The following is a 17,952-nucleotide window of genomic DNA, read 5'->3' as shown; positions in this document are numbered from 1 at the left end:
CTATTTTCAAGTAAAAATATTTAGAACTGAAAACTTCTCTTGATACCTCCTACAGTGTATATAGATTTCATTTTATCAACATTTTCATTTTCATCTTTACAGTGTCAGAGAGTGAGAGTACAAAAGGAAGTGCTGATTGCCTTCCTAAGCTCAGTTATCAAAATTCTTCCAGTATCGTTCGCCTCACTGGTACAAGTAACAACAGTGCTGATAAAATATCAGGAGAAAGCATGGGTAAGTTGAATAGTACGCTTGTGTTATGTGCGGAATAAATTGTATCTGTATGACTAGTGAATACTTATTTTTTTAATAGTCTTAATTCTCCAAGGTGATTTTAAAAAATATTTTGTGCAGCCTCTCATGGCATAGCTTAGTAACTTGAGTTCTATATTTTATAACATGCTGTGTTCAAGCTTGTATTATAGTAAGGCATAGGGGTAAACCTCCAGCTTGTATACTATCTTTTGAGTTTAGACTGTTGGGACTTTTTGGAAGGGGAAAGTGACATCAGGAGAGGTGATGAGTCTGAGGGTACCATACACCTAGTTAAGTTTCAAATGAAGTATATGGCTTATTAGTTTTCATATTATTCCTGTTTTTCCAGAGGCAAAAGGATAGTCCTTCAGATAGTTTAAGTTACAATACCCAATAATTTTTCTTTTTACGGTCTTCTTATATATTATTTTATATAATATTAATATACAAATGCTTGTATCAAAGGAGATATTAGCACTGTTTTAAAGATGAGAAAACTAAAGCATACTTCAGTGATTGGCAGGTCACATAAATTATCAATAGTTAATAGAAAAGTCAGATTAGAAGTAGAATAATATTTGGCCTCAAAGTTTTTTACCAGACCATTTTTAGGGGATTAAATAGACATAAGATTTGGAGTTTTTAGTGTTAATAGTGTGATTACCTAAAAAATTTTTTTTGTATTAGCTTACTTTTGCATGATGTTGTAATATAAAAAATATTGAAGAACATGTGCTGTCAAGGGTGAAATATCTCTGTTTTTTGCTGCAATGGTGTTTGGTTTTTTTGCAACACAGTTAGATATGCCTGTAGTTCAGGGAAAGGCAAACTAAGGCCCAAGGACCAAATTTGCCCTGAAGCCTATTATTATACTAGCCTGCAAGCTAACCAAGCTACGATATGGTTTTTATAGTTTAAAATTGTCAGAAAATAATCAAAGGAGACTAATATTGTGGGACACATAAAAATTTTATGAAATTCAAACATCAGTTTTCATAAAGTTCTGGGAACACAGACATGCTCATTCATTTACGTATTATCTGTGGCTGTTTTTGCATTGCAACAGCAGAGTTGAGTAACTGTGACAGAGACCACATGGCCTGCAAAGACTACGATATTTACTCTTTAGCCCTTGATAGAAAAAGTTTGCGGAACCTACTCTATCTGTCAAACAGACAAAAGAAAGTTAGATCACCTATAACTCTTATTTTGCATTTCTTTGTTAGACAATTGTTATAACAGAAACATTAAAAAATTTTTCCTCAATGTCATAGAGTTGTTTCACAACCATTTAGTCCTTTGTAACTAATTTTCTAATTATAACTCTTAATAACTTGCCTTTGATCTTTATTTTATTGTTCTTTCATTGCTGTCTGTTCATGCTTGCCCTCCTCTTAAGATCTGTGTTTAATTTTTTTATTTAAATGTGATTGTACACCATCCTTTGATCTTGACATTTTGTCAGAATAATAAGCATCTGGTTAATCATCTGGCTTTGAGTTACCCTATATGCTGAACAAGTGAATTTTATAAAAGTGTAGAGTAGATTTCTTTGGTGTGAAGTAAAGTTATTGGTTTATCCTTGATGCTTTTGGCTTGAAAACTCTCATCTATTAAGTACTATGGGTTTATTACTGCTGCCAAAGACCATACATGGGATATATAGGAATACTTATTATATACTTGTACATACTAGGATTTAAAGCATTTTTCGGGTTTATTTATGTTTTGCAGTACAATATATGAATATTTTATTTATATCATTGAACACCCTTGTGTGTTTGTGTGTGTTTGTTTGTAAATATATACATATATGGGAGTGGAATAAACAAAGATATGTTTTAATGTTTGATTGGATATTGAAATAAAATCATCACCCTATCTTGAATTTTTTTTTTTTTTGGAGACAGAGTCTCACTCTGGTGCCCAGGCTGGAGTGCAGTGGCATGATCTTGGCTCACTGCAACCTCTGCTGCCTGGGTTCAAGCAATTCTCATGTCTCAGCCTCCCTGGTAGATGGGATTACAGGCACACACCACCACGCCTGGCTAATTTTTGTATTTTTAGTAGAAACGGGGTTTCACCATGTTGGCCAAGCTGGTCTCAAATTCCCAACCTCAGGCAATCTACCTGCCTCGGCCTTCCAAAGTGTTGGGATTACAGGCGTGAGCCTCTGCTCCAGCCCTCATTATTGTCTTGAGAATTTAATGTTTTGATAAATACATATTGAATTACTGAGTGTTCAACCACAGAGAAGTTTAATTCTGAGATGTTTCTCTAAGCCTAATTCTGGTTTTAGTGTGCCTTTACTTTTTATCCTTAGCTACCCATAATATAATATTTTAATATTATAATGTAATGTATTATATTCCAGGTTGGTTTGTTGGCTGCAGTTACTGCCTAATAGACAGTATTCATTCAGTAAATATCTTTTAGATTCTACTATATGTCAGGTGCTACTGGGGGTATATTATAATAAGAAACAAAAAACAAACACGGATCCTGCCTTCATGGAGAAAGCAGGTAGAAGGGATGGGAAGACATTAATCAAGTAAATGTGAAAGTATTCTTAGATTAAATACTATGAAAAAGGACAGTAAGTTGCTATAAGAACATATAATAGATATGTCTTGGGTTTGGGGTTGTTAGTCAGGGAAGACTTCCTTCAGCATATCATTTTTGAGCTTAAATTTCAAATATGAGTGGAAAATAAATGAGGGTAGGAGTCAGAAAGGAGGAATTGAGAGGGTGCATTCCAAGCAGAAGGAAGCATGTATAAAAAGGCTGTTTGGTAGAAAGGAATCCCACAGCATGTTCAAAGATCTGAGAAAAGGCTAGTATATCAGCTGGGCATACTTTCAGCTTTAAGTCTCGAATATGTGATTAACAGTGCTTAAAGAAGTTGCAGTTTATTTTTCTCAAACAGGAAATTCAGAGGTAAGCACTTGCTCTAAATGTTGGCTCAGGGGCTTTGCCATCAGTTCTTTTGACCTAACCATGATTACAGTATAGCTACTGGTAACTCCCCATATCACCTATTCGATCAAGTCAAAAAGAATGGGAAGAGAAACACCAGCCATATCTATTTCTTTTGTCAGGAAATAATTTTTCCAAAAACCCTCAAAAACTGTACCTTAATATCACTGGCCGGAATTATGTCATAGAGCCACCTAGCCCAAGGAAGTTAGATAGTTTGCAGTCTTTGTGTTAGAGGCATGCAGCATCCAGCCTAGCATGTGTAATATAGCATGTGTGTAAACTTAGGATCAGGCAAACTTTTTTGTAAAAGGCCGAATAGTAAGTATTTCAGGCCTTGCAGGGCACATAGAATCTGTTACCTGTTCTTCTGGGTGCATGATTTTTACAACCCTTTGCAAATGTAGAAACCATTTGAGACTCTACAAAAACAGGCCTCAGGCTAGATTTGGCTCATTGGTATAGTTTGCAAACCTCTGGTAAAGTCTGATAACCAACTTGGTCTTCAGGTCATAGCATATCACTGACTTTGCAAAGGAACCCTTGCACATCTATTTAAATGCAATTCCAGAGTATTATCTTTTGGTTACAAGATTCCTCCAGGTCTTTAGTAATATTTAACCTGTCAAGCAGAAAATTTCCCAGAATATCAGAAGAAAGTGTGTTCTTGATTTCCTATGTCCTCAGTCGTAAGCTGATGAAAAAAAGAATAAACTTTGCCTCTCTGATATGTCATTTTTCTTGTTAATGGTATATGCTTATTAAGTAATATTAGATGTAGGCTTTTATGATCTCTAGTATCCACTCTTATCTCTTGCCCTGCCATTTGCATGCATCACATGACAAGAAAAGGCACATTTTCAATACTTGTCTGGCTATAGAGAGCTAATTCTGTGCATAAGGCATGTAAGAAGAATAGTTGATGATGCTATACCTAGACTAATGCTTTAGAGGACTCCCACATATAGTAAGAACAATTAAAGTGATCAGAGATCTAGATTTCTGCTTTTAGTATTGTCATCTAAGTAATTTGGTAGAAAGCAGTGAACAGTATTTCCAAATAATGTGAAGTGGCCATTAACATTTGACTGGTATAAATGTGCAATCAATATGTTAAGCAAGGGTAAAATTATTTGGCCCCATTTATAGTTATAAGGACTTGGAGTTTTAAAAAATAACCTTTATTTATGGATAAAGTTAACATACTTCTATTTTGTTTCATGTTTTGGATGTTTTTTCGTGTTAATAAGCAGAAGATTCACAATTTTGGCTGGGCATGGTGGCTCAAGCCTATAATCCTAGCACTTTGGGAAGCGAAAGCAGAAGAATTTCTTGAGCCCAAGAGTTCAAGACCAACTTGGGCAACATAGTGAGACCCTTTGTCTAGCAAATTAAAAAAAAAAAACAAAAAAAAGGAAGACTCAGAATCTCAAGGTCTCTAGTATAACCACAATTGTAAAACTATTGTAATTTATTTAGTGGAATTAATATAAATTCATTATTAAATATAAATCTTAATTGATAACATTTTTAAAAAGCAGTACATCCTGATGTCTAGGAGCATACCCTTTATAATTGGACAAATCTGAATTTGAATCCCAGTTCTGTCTCTTAAGGACTGGGTAACTCTGAGCTAGATAATTAATCTCTCTGAGTGTTCCTTTTTTCTCAACCCATAAGGATGTTGGAATGTTTACAGTAGGAAATATAAGTAAAGTGTCTAGTATAGTATCTGTCAAATAGCAGACACTCAGTGAGTGCTTGCTATTATCATTTTCGTCACTAGAATTTTAAATATTTAAGATGACTTATATTTGCTATTATATTTTCATGGCTGAAAGCACTTTACTTGTTTTTCAGAAAGCACACCTGAGCTGCTCTTAATATCATCTCTTGAGGATACAAATGAAACACGAAACATTCAAAGTAGATGCTTCAGGAAAAGACATAAAAGTGACAATGAAACAAATTTGCAGCAGCAAGTGGTCTGGGGAAATAGAAACCGTAATCTTAGTGGAGGGGTACTGATGGGATTTATGCTCAATAGAATTAACCAGGAAGCAACCCCTGGAGATATAGTTGAAAAATTGGGAGCTGATGCAAAAATTCTTTCAAATGTTATCTCAAAAAGCACAAGACCAAATACTCTTGATATTGGGAAGCCACCTTTAAGATCAAAAAGAGACAGTCTAGAAAAGGAATCTAGTGATGATGATACACCTTTTGATGGTTCTAACTATTTGGCAGATAAAGTGGATTCTCCTGTTATTTTTGACTTAGAAGACTTAGACAGTGAAACAGATGGATCAAAAGCAGGATGTGTTGCTACACAAAATCCCAAGAGGATTCAACGTATGAACAGCAGCTTTTCAGTAAAACCTTTTGAAAAAACTGATGTCGCAACAGGATTTGATCCCCTCTCTCTTTTGGTTGCTGAGACTGAACAGCAGCAAAAAGAAGAAGAGGAGGAGGATGAAGATGATAGCAAAAGCATTTCAACACCATCTGCTAGGCGTGATTTAGCTGAAGAAATTGTGATGTATATGAATAACATGAGCAGTCCTTTGACAAGTCGTACACCAAGCATTGATTTACAACGGGCATGTGATGATAAATTAAATAAGAAAAGTCCACCATTGGTCAAGGCATGCAGAAGATCTAGTCTGCCTCCTAATTCACCTAAGCCAGTGAGACTTACCAAATCTAAAAGTTACACAAAAAGTGAGGAGAAACCAAGGGATAGACTTTGGTCTTCTCCAGCCTTCTCACCTACTTGCCCATTTAGGGAAGAATCTCAGGATACATTAACCCACTCATCACCTTCATTTAACTTAGATACACTACTAGTACCTAAACTAGATGTTCTAAGAAACAGTATGTTCACTGCTGGAAAAGGAGTTGCAGAGAAAGCAAGCAAATGGTATTCAAGATTCACCATGTATACCACATCATCTAAGGTAAGTTTGGTTAGTATTTGCTACTTTTACTGTCACACACACACATCCATCACCACCAAAAGCCCCTTACTTGTTTTAACTATTCTTCTAAACATAGCTTTATAAAAAGGACTCATGGGGTATGTAAGTTTTGTTAAGTATCAGAATTGGAACTGAAGTAATAACTTCAAGGAAAAGAAAACTTACTAAGGTTATATTTATAGTTCAGTTTTGAAAGAGTGATTTGTAGCTGGAGTAAGAATTAGTGTTACGTGAAAGTACTTACTGAATTTCAGTATTTCCTTCAAGATGCAGATTTTTTTTCCAGATAATGTGTCCAATATGCCCTCAAAAATTACCAGTCAGGCATATGATTTGCCCTTCTGGTTAGGATGGAGTAACTTACGATAGACTTACATACCTTCCCCTAAGAGCTAAAAGCTAGATGAAATAGAGAAAGTATCTGTTTAAAGTCATCAGAGAACTGCTGAAGTAACTAGAAAGCAGAGAGGCAGGATTCTAGAGAGGTGAGCTGAAGTTCTAGAGCCACTTTCTCCCTGAGGGGATTTGCTAATTATGGGCATGAAGCACTAGGTTGTAAATCTAGGCTTTCCCTTATCAGAAGTTTTGGGACCTTGTGGGTTAGGGAGACAAAATTGAACACTTTAAGGGCCTCAAATACACTGAAGATTTTCTTCCTTCAAGACATTTTCCAAATACTTGATACTGCATGAGAAGGGTAAGTAGAACGTCTGTGAGAAATCAAGTTCTCAGAAGTTTCATGGTACTGGAATCATAATAGCTAGATTCAGGAGCTGCCAGAGGGAGGAGGGCCTCAGTTGGAATACTTACAGAGGTATGCCTTAGGACCATTGGCAAACCAGAGGTAGACTAAGCCTGACCAAAATTGCAACCTAGACTTGACTCAGGTTATCTGTGATTTGGTTAAAATAATCAGCTTTTACTCTATCAACAGAGAAAAAATTGTACCTTTTCTGGAGAAATAAAACATCAATTAGAATCCTTACAGTTTTTAATATACAATGTCTATCACTCAATTAAAAATAGCTATGCCAAGAGACAGGAACATAGCTAAAAAACGAAGAAAGCAGATAACGGAAAGAGACCCTCAAGTGATCCAGATGTTTGAATTAACAAGGGACTTTGAAATAATTATAATATGTTCAAGGATATAAAGGAAAAGGTTTAAAAAATAACTGTAAGGATGGAAGATTTCACTAGATAATTGGAATGTATTCAAAATAAACCTAAATTTTAGAACTGAAAATGAAATAAAAAGCAAAAATCTTGAGCCAGAGAGAAGAGATGCATTACCTGCAAAGGAGCAGTGGTCTTCTGAAGAGAAACTATGATGTCAGAAGACACTGGAAAGATATCTTTAAAGTGCTGAAAGAAAATGACTGTCAACCTATTTTTCTGTACTCAACAAAAATATTCTTTAGGAATTGGAGTGAGAATACTGGTTCCACTGTGGTAACATAAGGCCACCACAGCCCATCCTTCCCACTGATTACAACTTAAAAACCAGACAAAATATAAAAAACAACTAAGGACTCTGAAAAATAAATAAAAGCAGACAGTTTCTGGGGAGAGACCCACACAGAAATGAGTTTATCATTTTCTTTCCTCATGCATCTTTGCCCCAAGGGCAGTCACATCATGGCATGGCACCTCTGGCAGATAAACTTCAAGAGAAACCCCATATTTCCTGAACAGAGAAGCCTGAGAAAGAGGCCTCTTTGTGCAGAAAGTTTGAGGGGAATCCCATACAAGTTTCACCCTACCCCTTGACCTGCACAGTCATGGGACAGATGCAAACTGGAATAGAAAAGGCTTAAGTAACTGAACTGCAAGTTCACTGCCTACAAAAAGTAAAACACAAATTACAGTCTGAATATAACTCAAGTGTTTGCCTGCTGAAACGAGCATCAACAGTCTCGGAAGTATTATAACAGTACCCAGGCTACATAACATAATATTCAGTGTCCAAGATAAAATCCAAAATTACTTGGTATAAAGGACCAGGAAAATGTGACCAGTTCTCAAGGAAAAGACAACTCCAGAATGACTCAGATGTTGGAAGTATCAGGGAAAAACTTTAAAGCAGCTTCCATAACTGGTTCCTTTAGGTAAAGGAAAACACATATGAAATAAAATAAATTCTAGCAAGAAATAGAATGTATTAAAACAAATTTTATAACTGAAATATATAATACCCAATATAAACTGATCAAATGGGTTAAATAACAGAATGGAGATGACAATGAAAAGTAAACTTAAAGATACAGTAATAGAAATTAGAAGAAGAGAGAAAAGATTTTTATAAAAATAAACAGCCTCAGGGACTTGTGTGACAATATCAAAAGGAACAAATGAAATATGGATAACTGGAGTTCCAGAAGAATCGAAGAGAGAGATTCTGTTAGAAAAGATATTTGAAGATTTGAAAAAATAATGGCTGAAACCTCCAAAATTGGTAAAAGATACAGATTTATAGATACAAGAGACTCAGCAAATTACAGACAGAATAAACTCAAAACCACACTTGGCACACATCAAAAGTAAACTGCTAAAAATCAGAGCTATTCACCTGCTAACAAGAAAACGGCTGCTAAAAAAAATTAAAATACACTGAAAGCTGTTAACAAAAAATTATTCATTTCCTACGGAGCCATAAAGATTTGAATGTACCCATGCACTTTTCATCAAAATCCTTGGAAGAATTTAGTGGAATGGTACCTTTAACGCATTGAAAGAAAAGACCTGTCAACTCAGAATTCTATATCCAGTGAAAATATTCTTCATGGGTGAAGGTGAAATAAAGACATTTTCAGATAAAAGAATTCATGAGCAATGGGATTGCTCTATGAGATACGCTGAAGGAAGTTATTTAAACTGAAGAAAAATGATACCAAAGAGAAACCTGCATCTTCAGGAATAAAATAAATGCAAAATAAATGGTAAATAGCTGGTTATTAGAAAAGATTACTTTTTTGCCTCCTAAACTGAAAAAAAAAAAAAAAGAAAAACCTATAATTGTCCAAAACAAAAATAGTAACTATCTCATGGAATTTTAAATATGCGTAGATGTTTGACAGTAGTGAACATCAGTAATAAAGGAACTTACCCCACAGACCTTCATTATAGTTATATTATTAAATATGAAATGATATAAAACTAACTCCAAGTAGACTTTAAATGATTAGATATGTATATTGTAATCCCTGGAGCACTGAGTTAAAAAATACAGTGAGATGTAGCCAAAAAGCCAATAAAAATATTCAAATAGTCTTAGAGAGAACAGGAAATCTTAAAGAGGCCAAGAAAGGGGGAACAGAAAAATAGACTAGATCTAACCATATGAATAATTAAATGATAACAATCTAAACACCTCAATTAAAAGGCAGACTTTGGCTAGGCATGGTGGCTCATGCTTGTAATCCCAGCTCTCTGGAAGGCCAAGCCAGGAGGATTGCCTGAAGCCAGGAGTTTGAAACCAGCGTGGGCAACATAGCAAGACCCTGTCTGTACAATTTTTTTTTTTTTATTTTAACTAGCTGGCCACGGTGGCACATAACTATGTAGTCCTAGCTACTCAGGAGGCTAAGGCAGGTGTGTTGCTTGAACCCAGAAGTTCAAGGCTGTAGTGAGCTATGATTGTGCCACTGCACTCCAACCTGAGCAATAGACTGATCTCATAATGATGAGGAGTTGGATGTTATGGTGTGTTCCTGTAGTTCCAGCTACTCAGGAGGTTGAGGTGGGAGGTCTGGATTGCTTGAGTCCAGGAGTTCTAGGCCAACCAGGGCAGCATAGCAAGACTCTGTCTCTGAAAAATATTGATTATAAGAAACAGTTCATCAGGAAGACACAATAATTATCCATGTATATTCACTAAATCACAGTCTCAAAACAATGACACAATTGGTAGAATTAAGGGGAGTTCTAAATCTGAGTAGGAGATTTTAAAACGCTCAGTTGATAGAAGAGGTAACAAAAATTGGTCAAGACAAATCTCAGCAACACAATCAGCTACCTTTATATAATTGACATTTATAGAATATACACTCAACAACTACAGAATACACATTATTTTCAAGTGTATACAGTACAGTCATCAAGATAAACTATGTTTGGCTATTTAAAAAACCTCAGTCAATTGAAAAGGATCCAAATCAAAGTACATTGTAAAGAGTTACAGAACCTTACTGAGGGATTTTAAAGGAGATTTAAATAAATGGAGAGACATGCCATGTTCATGGAATTGAAGACTCGGTATTGTTAAGCTGCAACCCTCCCTACATTGGCATCTAAATGTATATCAAAATTGCACCTATCAAACTTCTAGCAGGATTTTGTAGAATTTGACAAGCTGATCCTAAAATTAATATAGAAAATAGAAGGACCCAGCATAGCCAAAACAATTTGGAAAAAGAAAAAGTTGGAGGACTCACACTTCCCAATTTCAAAATTTACTACAAAGCTACAGCTATCAAGACTGTGCTGCTAGCATAAACAGAGATGAATAGATGAGAGAATAAAATTTAGACTCCAGAAATAAACTTATGTTTATGGTTATTTAAATTTCAATAAACATGCCAAGGCAATTCAATGGGGAAATGATAGTTTTTGTCAAAAAATGGTGCTGAGATAATTGGATATCTGCATGCAAATACAGTCAGCCTTCTGTATCTGCAAGTTCTGCTTCCATGGATTCAACCAACCACATTGAAAATATTACATAAATACAAATAATACAGTATAAGAACTATTTACATAGCATTTACATTGTATTAGGTATTATAAGTAACCTAGAGATGATTTAACTTGTACAGGAGGATGTGCATAGGTTATATGCAAATACCAACCCCCTGTGGATACTGAGGGATGACTGTAGGTGAATGTAGACACTCAACTTATATACAAGCATTAACGCAAAATGGATAAGATGTCTAAATGTAAGAGCTAACACTATAAAAATTGTGGGCTGGCGGTGGCTCACGCCTGTAATCCCAACACTTTGGGAGGCCGAGGCGGGCGAATCCCGAGGTCAGGAGATCTAGACCATCCTGGCTAACACAGTGAAACCCCGTCTCTACTAAAAATACAAAAAATTAGCCGGGCACGGTGGCAGGCCCCTGTAGTCCCAGCTACTCGGGAGGCTGAGGCAGGGAAATGGCGTGACCCTGGGAGGCGGAGCTTGCGGTGAGCTGAGATTGCGCCACTGCACTCTAGCCTAGGCGACAGAGTGAGACTCGGTCTCAAAAAAAAAAAAAAAAAAAATTGTGGGCCGGGCGTGGTGGCTCATGCCTGTAATCTGAGAACTTTGGGAGGCTGAGACGGGCAGATCCCCTGAGATCAGGAGTTTGAGACCAGCCTGGCTAACCTGGTGAAACCCCCGTTTCTACTAAAAATACGAAAGATTAGCCAGGCATGGTGGTGCTTGCCTGTAATCCCAGCTACTTGGGAGGCTGAGGTAGGAGAATCGCTTGAAGCCGGGAGGCGGAGATTGCGGTGAGCCAAGATCGCGCCATTGCACACGAGCTTCGGCAACAAGAGCAAAACTCCGTCTCAAAAAAAAAAAAAAATTGGAAGAAAATATAGGAAGAAAATCTTTTAAGACCTTGAATTAAGCCAAGAATTCTTAGGTATGGTACCAGAAACAGTCTATAAAAGGAAAAGTTGATAAGTTAGGCATTATCAAAACTGAAGACTTTTGTGATCCAAAAATGAAAATGTAAGAAAATGAAAAGCCACAGACTGGGGAAAAGATACGCAAATTCTGTATTTAGTAAAGGACTTGAATCCATAATATACAAACAACTCACACAGCTCAATGGTAAGATAAACAACCCAAGTTAAAAATAGATCTAAATAGATATTTCACCAAAGAAGAGATACGAATGGACGAAAAGCACATGAAACATGTTCAACATAATTAGTTATTAGGCATTAATTGCATTTGGAGCCACAGTGAAATCCCATTTCACACTCACTAGAGGAATGGCTATAATCCAAAAGATGATGACAAGTGGTGGGGATGTGGAGAAATGGGAACCCTCATACTTTTTTGGTGGGAATGTAAAATGGTACAGCCACTTTGGAAAACAATTTGGCATCTTCTTTAAAAGCTAAGCATTAATTTAACATATGACCCAGCAGTTCCACTCTAAATAATCTACCCAAGAGAAATGAAAACATAGCCTACACAAAGATTTTATGTGAATAATCATAACATTGTTCATAAAAGCCAAAAAGTGGAAACAACCCAAATTTCCGTCAACTGGAAAATAGGTAAAATGTGTTATACAGTGGAATAAAATTGAGCAATACAAAAGAATGAAATACTGCTACATGCCTTAAAAATTGGTGAACCTCAAATACATGTTTATTTTAAGTGGATTAAGCCAGAGTTTAAAAGACCAAATATTGAATGAATCCATTGATATGAAATGTCCAGAAAAGGCAAATCTGTAGACACAGTATATTAGTGGTTGCCTGGTGTTAGGAAGGCAATGGAGATTAACTGTAAATGGGTATGAGGTATCTTACTGGGGTGGTAAAAATTTTCTAAAATTAGAAACGTTCTAAAACTTGGTAAATTTACTACAAAGATTATTGAATTGTAGACAATATGAGTGAATGTTATGACATGAAAATTAAGCCCCAATAACGTTTCTTTTAAATCAAGCATATTTTCTGACCACAATAGAATTCAATTACAAATCACTAAGAATAAGTAAGAGATCAAGAAAAACCTGAACACACTTTCAAATAATTTGAATCAAAGATAAAATCATAAAGGAAATTAGAATAATGTTTGAGTGGAATGAACAAAAATATATCAAAATTTGTGGGATACAACTAAGAGGTGCTTAGAGGTTAACTCATAGCTTTAAATGCTGTAGTTAGAAGTGATTTAAAATTAATGATTTATGGTTCTACCTTAAACTAGAAAAAAAGAACAAAGTAAGCTGAAAGTAGGAAGAAGGAAGTAATAAACATGGAGCAAAAATCAGTAAAACTGAAAAGATGGAAAGCGTAAGAATATCAATAAAACCAAAAGCTGATTCTTTAAAAAGAACAAAATTGACACACTGCTGGCTAGACTGATCTAGAAAAAGAGAACACAATCACTAATATCAGAAAGATCCCACCTAAAGATTAAAATAAATAATATTTAAAGCCTAGCGTAGGCACGTCACATTTTATTGCACTTGCGTTGCTGCTCTACACAAATGTCATGCTTTTTACAAATTGAAGGTTTGTGGCAACCCTGTGTTGAGCAAGTCAATTGGTATCATTTTCCAACAGCATGTGCTTACTTCATGTCTCTGTGTCACATTTTGGTAATTCTTGCAATATTTCAAACTTTTTCATTATTATATCTGTTATGGTGACTTGTGATCCATGATCCTTGATGTTATTATTGTAATAGTTTTGAGACACCATGAACTGTTCCCATATAAGATGGTAAACTTCATCGATAAATGTTGTGTAATTTCTGACTGTCCACCAAATGGCCACTCTCCTGACTCTCTCCCTCTCCTCAGGCCTTCTTATTCCTTGAGACACAACAATGTTGAAATTAGGCCAATTAATAACCCTACAGTGGCTTCTAAAGTGTTCACATGAAAGGACGAGCCACACATTTTTCACTTTAAATCAAAAGCTAGAAATGATTAAGCTTAATGAGGAAGGTATGTCAAAAGCCAAGAAAGGCCGAAAGTGAGGTCTCCTGCACCAAACAGCCAAGTTGTGAATGCAAAGGGAAAGTTCTTGAAGGAAATTAAAAGTGACATGAGTGATAAGACAGCAAAACAATGTTATTGCCAAAAAGGAGAAAGTTTGAGTGGTCTGGATAGATCAAATCAGCCACAATATTCCCTTAAGCTAAAGCCTAATCCAGAGCAAGGCCCTAACTCTCTTCAGTTTTATGAAGGCTGAGAAAGCTGAGGAAGCTGCAGAAGAAAAGTTTGAAGCCAGCAGAGGTTGGCTCATGAGGTTTAAAGAAAGAAGCTGTCTCTATAACATAAAAGTGCAGGATGAAGCAGCAAGTGCTAATATAGAAGATGTAGCTAATTATCCCCGAGACCTATGTAAGGTCACTGATGAAGGTGGCTATACTAAACAACAGATTTTCAATGCAGATCAAACAGCCCTGTATTGGAAGAAGATGCCCATCTAGGACTTTGATGGAGAGAGAGGAAAAGTCAGTGTCCGGCTTCCAGGCTTCAAAGGACAGGCTGACTCTCTTGTTAGGGGGTAGTGTAGCTGGTGATGTTAAATGAAGCCAATGCTCATCTACCATTCTGAAAATCCTAGAATTTGCTAAAGCTACTCTGTGCCTGTGCTCTGTAAATGGAACAAAAAACCTGGATGACAGCACATCTGTTTACAGCATGGTTTACTGAATGTTTTAAACCCATTGCTGAGACCTACTGCTCAGAAAAAATATATTTATTTCAAAATATTACTGCTCATTGACAATGCACCTAGTCATGCAAGAGCTCCAATAGAAAAGCAGTCGCCAGGTGCAGTGGCTCACACGTGTAATCCCAATGCTTTGGAAGGCTGAGGCAGGCGGATCCCTTGAGCTCAGAAATTTGAGACCAGTCTGGGCAACATGGCAAAACCCTGTTTCTACAAAAAATTAGCTGGGTGTGGTGGCACATGCCTGTGGTCCCGGCTACTCAGGAAGCAGAGGTGGGAGAATTGCTTGAATCTGGGAAGCGGAGGTTGCATTGGGCTGAGATCACTGTCTGTACTCCAGCCTGGCTGACAGAATTATACCCCCATCTCAAAACAAAAAAAACAAAAAAAAAACAAAAAAATGAAATGTCAAGGAGTCAAGTTGAATGATGAAAAAAGAAATGTCAAGGAGATTTATTGTTTTCATGCTAGTATTCATTCTGCAGCCCATGGATCAAGGAGTCGTTTTTACTTTTAACTTAGTATTTAAGAAACACATTTCATAAAGTTATAGCCATAATAGGTGGTGATTCCTGTGATGGATCTGGGCAAAATAAATTGAAAACCTTCTGGAAAGGATTCTCTTCTAGATGCAATTAATGGCATTCATAATTCACAGGAGGAGATCAAAATGGCAACATTAACTGGAGTTTGGAAGAAATAGATTCCAATTCTCAAGGATGATTTTGAGGGGTTCAAGACTTCAGTGGAGGAATTATGCAGATATGGTGAAAATAGCAAAAACCCCTAGAATTAGAAGTGGAGCCTTGAAGATGTGACTTAATTGCTGCAATCAAATAATAAAACTTGAAGGGATGAGGAGTTGCTTCTAATGGATGAGCAAAGAAAGTTGTCAGACAGCATCACATGCTACAGAGAAATCTTTCTTGAAAGGAAGAGTCAGTGGAGCAAACTTCATTATTATCCTCTTTTTTACCACAGCCACTCAACCTTCAGCAGCCACCACCCTGTTCAGTCACCAGCCATCAATATCCAGGCAAAACCCTCAACCAGCAAAAAGATTACCACTTGCTGAAGGTTCACATGATTGTTAGCAATTTTTAGTAATAAGGTATTTTAAAGTTTATGTGCATTTTTTAGACATAATGCTGTTGTACAGTAGACTTCAGTGTAATGTGAACAACTTTTATATGCACTGGGAAATAAATTTGTGGTTTGCTTTATTGCGACATTTGTTTTGTTGAGGTGGTCTGGAACTGAACCTGCCATACCTCCAAGGTAGGTCTGTACAGTGCCTTCATTGAAGGCACTAAATAAATGGTTATTGTTGCTATACTCAGTAAAATTTAGTCTCATTAATTTTTTTGTGTATAAAGAATTTAATGTCTCTCAGTGTAAAATCATTCTTTTTTATAATCTACTCAAACATGCATAATCTGTATTTTAATTAGAAAAATTCAACTATTCTTATTTTTTATACTAAGTAATTCTTTTATGCATAAACAGCAACAAGACTTCTGGTTCAGGATGTTAAAATACATATCTGTATTCCCTCCTCCTCAAAATCCCATTAAAGTGACAGAAAAATAGGAGAATATAATAAATCCATCAAAGCAATGAAAGAAGAAAAGTATGCCATCAGGAGATGAGAAATTTTCATACCTTTCTGAAAATGAGAAAGCAAATGAAACTGGATTGATGAAAATGCCTGAATACAGAAAGTATAGCCTCCAAAGTAGTCATAAGAGAGATCAGCTACCAAGATGAGAACTGTTCTTGTGAATGAAGCCCAGGTGAGCAGGCAGAAGTATAAAATTACACAGCCAGGTAATTAAATTAAAAGACTACTTAAGGAATAGTTAGGCTAGGCGTTGTTTTTCCTCTTACAGGAGTAGTTGTGAAAATGAAATACTCCAGCTCACAAAGGTATGAAATCTGTAAGTACTAAGAGCGAAGGAGAGATACCAAGGACAGGCATTGAGATGAGAAAGAAAGTAGGGTTAAAAGCAATTCCAAAATTTCATTATTAGCCCAGAGTTTTTTTAAGGAAGCCCCACTCTACTTAAAATATACTGAAGTACCCACCAACCAAAGTAAAACCTTCCTTTGTTTGGTCGCCCTGTACATTCTCTTCCAATTCCCCATCCAGGCACTCTAAAGAGTGGCCTGCTTACAGACATGCTCACATTGAGCTCTGTCATTCAAGGGAGAGTCTGAGTTCAAGACTAGCCTGGGTAACATGGCAAAACCCCATCTCTAGAAAAAAAAAAAAAATTAGCCAGGTGTGGTGGTGCATGCCTGTGGTCCCAGCTACTTGGGAGGCTGAGGTGGGAAGATTGCTTGAGCTCTGGAGGTGGAGGTTGCAGTGAGCCGTGATTGTGCCACTGTCCTCCAGCCTGGATGACAGAGCAAAACCCTACCTCAAAAAAATGTTTTTAATATCATAAAAAATAAAATGAAAAAAGATGAAATAGAAGAAAACTTAGTTAACTTGATAGAGTATCAAAAAACTATAGCAAACACCATTCCTAACAGTGAAATATCATAATTATTTCTTTTAAAGTCAGGATCGGGCCAGGTGCGGTGGCTCACACCTGTAATCCCAGCACTTTGGGAGGCCGAGGCGGGCGGATCACAAGGTCAGGAGATGGAGACCATCCTGGCTAATATGGTGAAACCCCATCTCTACTAAAAATACAAAAAAATAGCTGGGCGTGGTGGCATGCACCTGTAGTCCCAGCTACCCGGGAGGCTGAGGCAGGAGAATCACTTGAACCTGGGAAGTGGAGGGCGGAGGTTGCAGTGAGCTGAGATGGGGCCACTGCACTCCAGCCCGGGTGACAGAGCTAGACTCTGTCTCAAAATAATAATAAAATCATAAAGTCAGGGTCAAGGGAAGGAAGCGTGCTAAACACCTGTGCCACCCAACAGCATTCTGGATTCTAACAATACCAGAAGGCAAGGAAAAGAAGTGAGAGATAAAGCCCGGGCATGGTGGCTCATCTTGTAATCCCAGCACTTTGGGAGGCCAAGGCAGGCATATCACTTGAGTCTAGGAGTTCAAGACCAGCCTGGGCAACATGGTGAAACCCTGTCTCTACTAAAAATACAAAAAATTAGCCAGTCATGGTGGTGTGCACCTGTAGTCCCAGCTACTTGGAAGGCTGAAGTGGGAGGATCACCTGAGCCTGAGGAGTCGAGGCTGCTATGAGCTGTGATCACACCACTGCACTCCAGCCTGGGTGACATAGTGAAACTGTCTCAAAACAAAAAATGATAGATAAAAATGTTGTAAAAGAATTTAATAAAACTTGATATTCTCATAAATGAG

At 36.8% G+C, this 17,952-nt stretch overlaps 1 protein-coding gene across 13 annotated transcripts in view; it reads left to right on the top strand.

Moving 5' to 3' along the window:
- Positions 1-17,952, top strand: part of DENND4A (DENN domain containing 4A) — a 134,292-nt gene that overhangs the window by 95,783 nt on the left and 20,557 nt on the right. For all 13 annotated transcript variants that reach the window (XM_055362626.2, XM_055362633.2, XM_055362631.2 and 10 more), the window contains 2 exons: positions 103-234; positions 5,092-6,188. In XM_055362626.2, coding sequence (XP_055218601.1) covers positions 103-234; positions 5,092-6,188 — 1,229 coding nt within the window. The remainder of the gene's footprint in view (positions 1-102; positions 235-5,091; positions 6,189-17,952) is intronic.

Source organism: Gorilla gorilla, chromosome 16 (genome assembly GCF_029281585.2).
Source record: "Gorilla gorilla gorilla isolate KB3781 chromosome 16, NHGRI_mGorGor1-v2.1_pri, whole genome shotgun sequence".
Classification (NCBI taxonomy): domain Eukaryota; kingdom Metazoa; phylum Chordata; class Mammalia; order Primates; family Hominidae; genus Gorilla; species Gorilla gorilla.
This window is presented reverse-complemented; position numbering and strand designations above follow the sequence as displayed.